At 49.2% G+C, this 2259-nt stretch overlaps 1 protein-coding gene across 1 annotated transcript in view; it reads left to right on the forward strand.

The window, feature by feature from the left end:
• KLK4 (kallikrein related peptidase 4) overlaps window positions 1-1265 on the forward strand; it is a 3171-nt gene extending 1906 nt beyond the window's left edge. Inside the window, exons 3-5 of the mRNA XM_021681429.1 lie at window positions 109-359; window positions 446-582; window positions 1113-1265. Coding sequence (XP_021537104.1) covers window positions 109-359; window positions 446-582; window positions 1113-1265 — 541 coding nt within the window. The remainder of the gene's footprint in view (window positions 1-108; window positions 360-445; window positions 583-1112) is intronic.
• The last annotated feature ends 994 nt before the right edge of the window (window positions 1266-2259 follow it).

Here is a 2259-nt window from a genome sequence, read left to right on the forward strand (position 1 = left end):
GGAGGATGGGGTTGGGGTAAATGGGTGGAGATGGGGTTGTGCCTGAGGGTGACAATGGAGATAGTGGTGGAGTTGCCACAAAACTAACCCGTCCCCCGTGGCCCTCAGCTCCTACACAATCGGGCTGGGACTGCACAGTCTTGAGGCCAGCCAAGAGCCAGGCAGCCAGATGATGGAGGCCAGCTTCTCCATACAGCACCCAGAGTACAACAAACCCTTTATCGCCAACGACCTCATGCTCATCAAGTTGAAAGAATCGGTGTCCGGGTCTGACACCATCCGGAACATCAGCATCGCCTCCCAGTGCCCAGCAGCTGGGGATTCTTGCCTTGTTTCTGGCTGGGGTCAGCTGATTGATGGTGAGCTCCTGAGTGTGAGTACGTCCGCCCTCCCTGAAGGGTTCTCCTCCCAGCCAGAGGGGGCTGACCCAGACTCTGCGTCGCAGGCAGGCAGCCCCAAGTGCTCCAGTGCGTGAATATCTCGGTGGTGCCCGAGGAGATCTGCAATGCCTTCTATGCCCCCGTGTACCACCACAGCATGTTCTGCGCTGGCGGAGGACAGGACCGGAAGGACTCCTGCAAAGTGAGAGATGGGGGAGGGGAGAGGGAGGGAGGAGGAGACGGCGGGGCGGGGGGATGGAGAAGGGAGGGAAGGGCACGCGGGAGGAAACAGACACGGGAAGATAGAGAGATGGAGAAACAGAGTCATAGACATGAGCGCGCGCACACACATAGAAATACCTCAGGGAGAAACAGAGAGAGACTCGTAGAGATGAAACGCAAAGAGAAATGGGGGGAAAACAGAATATACCAAGAAATGCAGAGAGGCATGGAGACTTTGGGAGTGAGAGACAGAGAAACAAGCCATAGGGGGAGATAAAACAAAAAGAGAGAGGCAGAATAACAACAACCCGGGAGAATCAAACAGCTGTTGGGACCTAGGGGAGCAGAATTCCCTACAGTCTGGGCACTGGGTGGGACCTCAAAGGTGTGCGTTGCTATCTTTTATTTCCCTGTCTTTGTCTCTTGGTGTCTTTTGGTTCCTTTCTGATCTCAATCTGTCCCCACCCTCTCTGTGTTTTGGATTCTCGCCATTCCTCTCTCCAAAACCAGGGTGACTCTGGGGGCCCCCTGGTCTGCAACGGGTCCCTGCAGGGTCTCGTGTCTTTTGGACAAGCCCAGTGTGGCCTACCCTACGTGCCAGGCGTCTACACCAACCTCTGCAAGTTCACTGACTGGATACAGAAAACCATCCAGGACAGTTAACTCCTGGAACTTGGACCCAAAAAACCGAGCCCCCAATATATGTTGTGGAAGGGATTCAGGACCCTGGGTGTCCAGTGCTTTCCTCCCTGAGACCCAGGAGTCTAGACCCCCAACCCCCTCCTCCCTCAGCCCCAGGAATCCAATCCCACCAAGAATCTTTTCCTGTACAAAGTGCCCCCTGGTGGCAAAATGTTGACCCAGCCTTACCAGTAGCAGAGAAGGTTGGTTTTTCACCTTTTTGTTCCCTTATCTCAAGCCCAGAAATAAAATCTAAGAAAAACACAGGCTCTGTTTGAACTGTCCTCCTTGCTTCCATTCCCATTCACAGGATTCCAGCAAATAACTTTTCCTCCTTGAGCCTTAGTTTCCCCCAGGAGGGCCACTGGATTCCCAAGGGAGGAGATATGCTTGAGATGTTAAGAGAAATTGATTCTGTGGATGTTGTCCAATTTCAAAAAAGTCAAGTCAGCAAATGACAAATTAATGAGGTTTTCTTGCTTAGTTTTCTTTTTCTTTTTCTTTTTTTTCTTTTTTTGCTTTGGTTAACCTGTTTTGGTTTTGTCTTCTTAAATGCATTTGAAGGATTTTTCATCTGAATCTGCCTCAGAGCCCTCCTGCTGTCACTGGGGCATGGTGGGAAGAATCATGGAGAAATATGGAGACTGAGGGCAGAAATGGGGGGAGACTGAGGGCCCCAGAATATTCGGAATTGTTATCATACTCTTCACTGATAAAGTATATCCATAAGAATATACTGCTAAGAATGTCTATTCAAGAATATATTAATAAATATATTATTTGGGAATCTGGTCATCGGGAGATACTCCTCAAAATACATAAAGTAAGAAGTGAAATAACTAAAAGTGAAATACTATAAATGGTACAACTGTTTTGGAAAACAGTTTGGCCATTTCTGAGAAAGATGAGCATACATTTGCCTCATGGCCAGCAGGTCCACCCCTAGGTATTTATGTAAGAGCAATGAAAAAAAAAA

This window comes from Neomonachus schauinslandi, chromosome 16 (genome assembly GCF_002201575.2).
Source record: "Neomonachus schauinslandi chromosome 16, ASM220157v2, whole genome shotgun sequence".
NCBI classification, from domain to species: domain Eukaryota; kingdom Metazoa; phylum Chordata; class Mammalia; order Carnivora; family Phocidae; genus Neomonachus; species Neomonachus schauinslandi.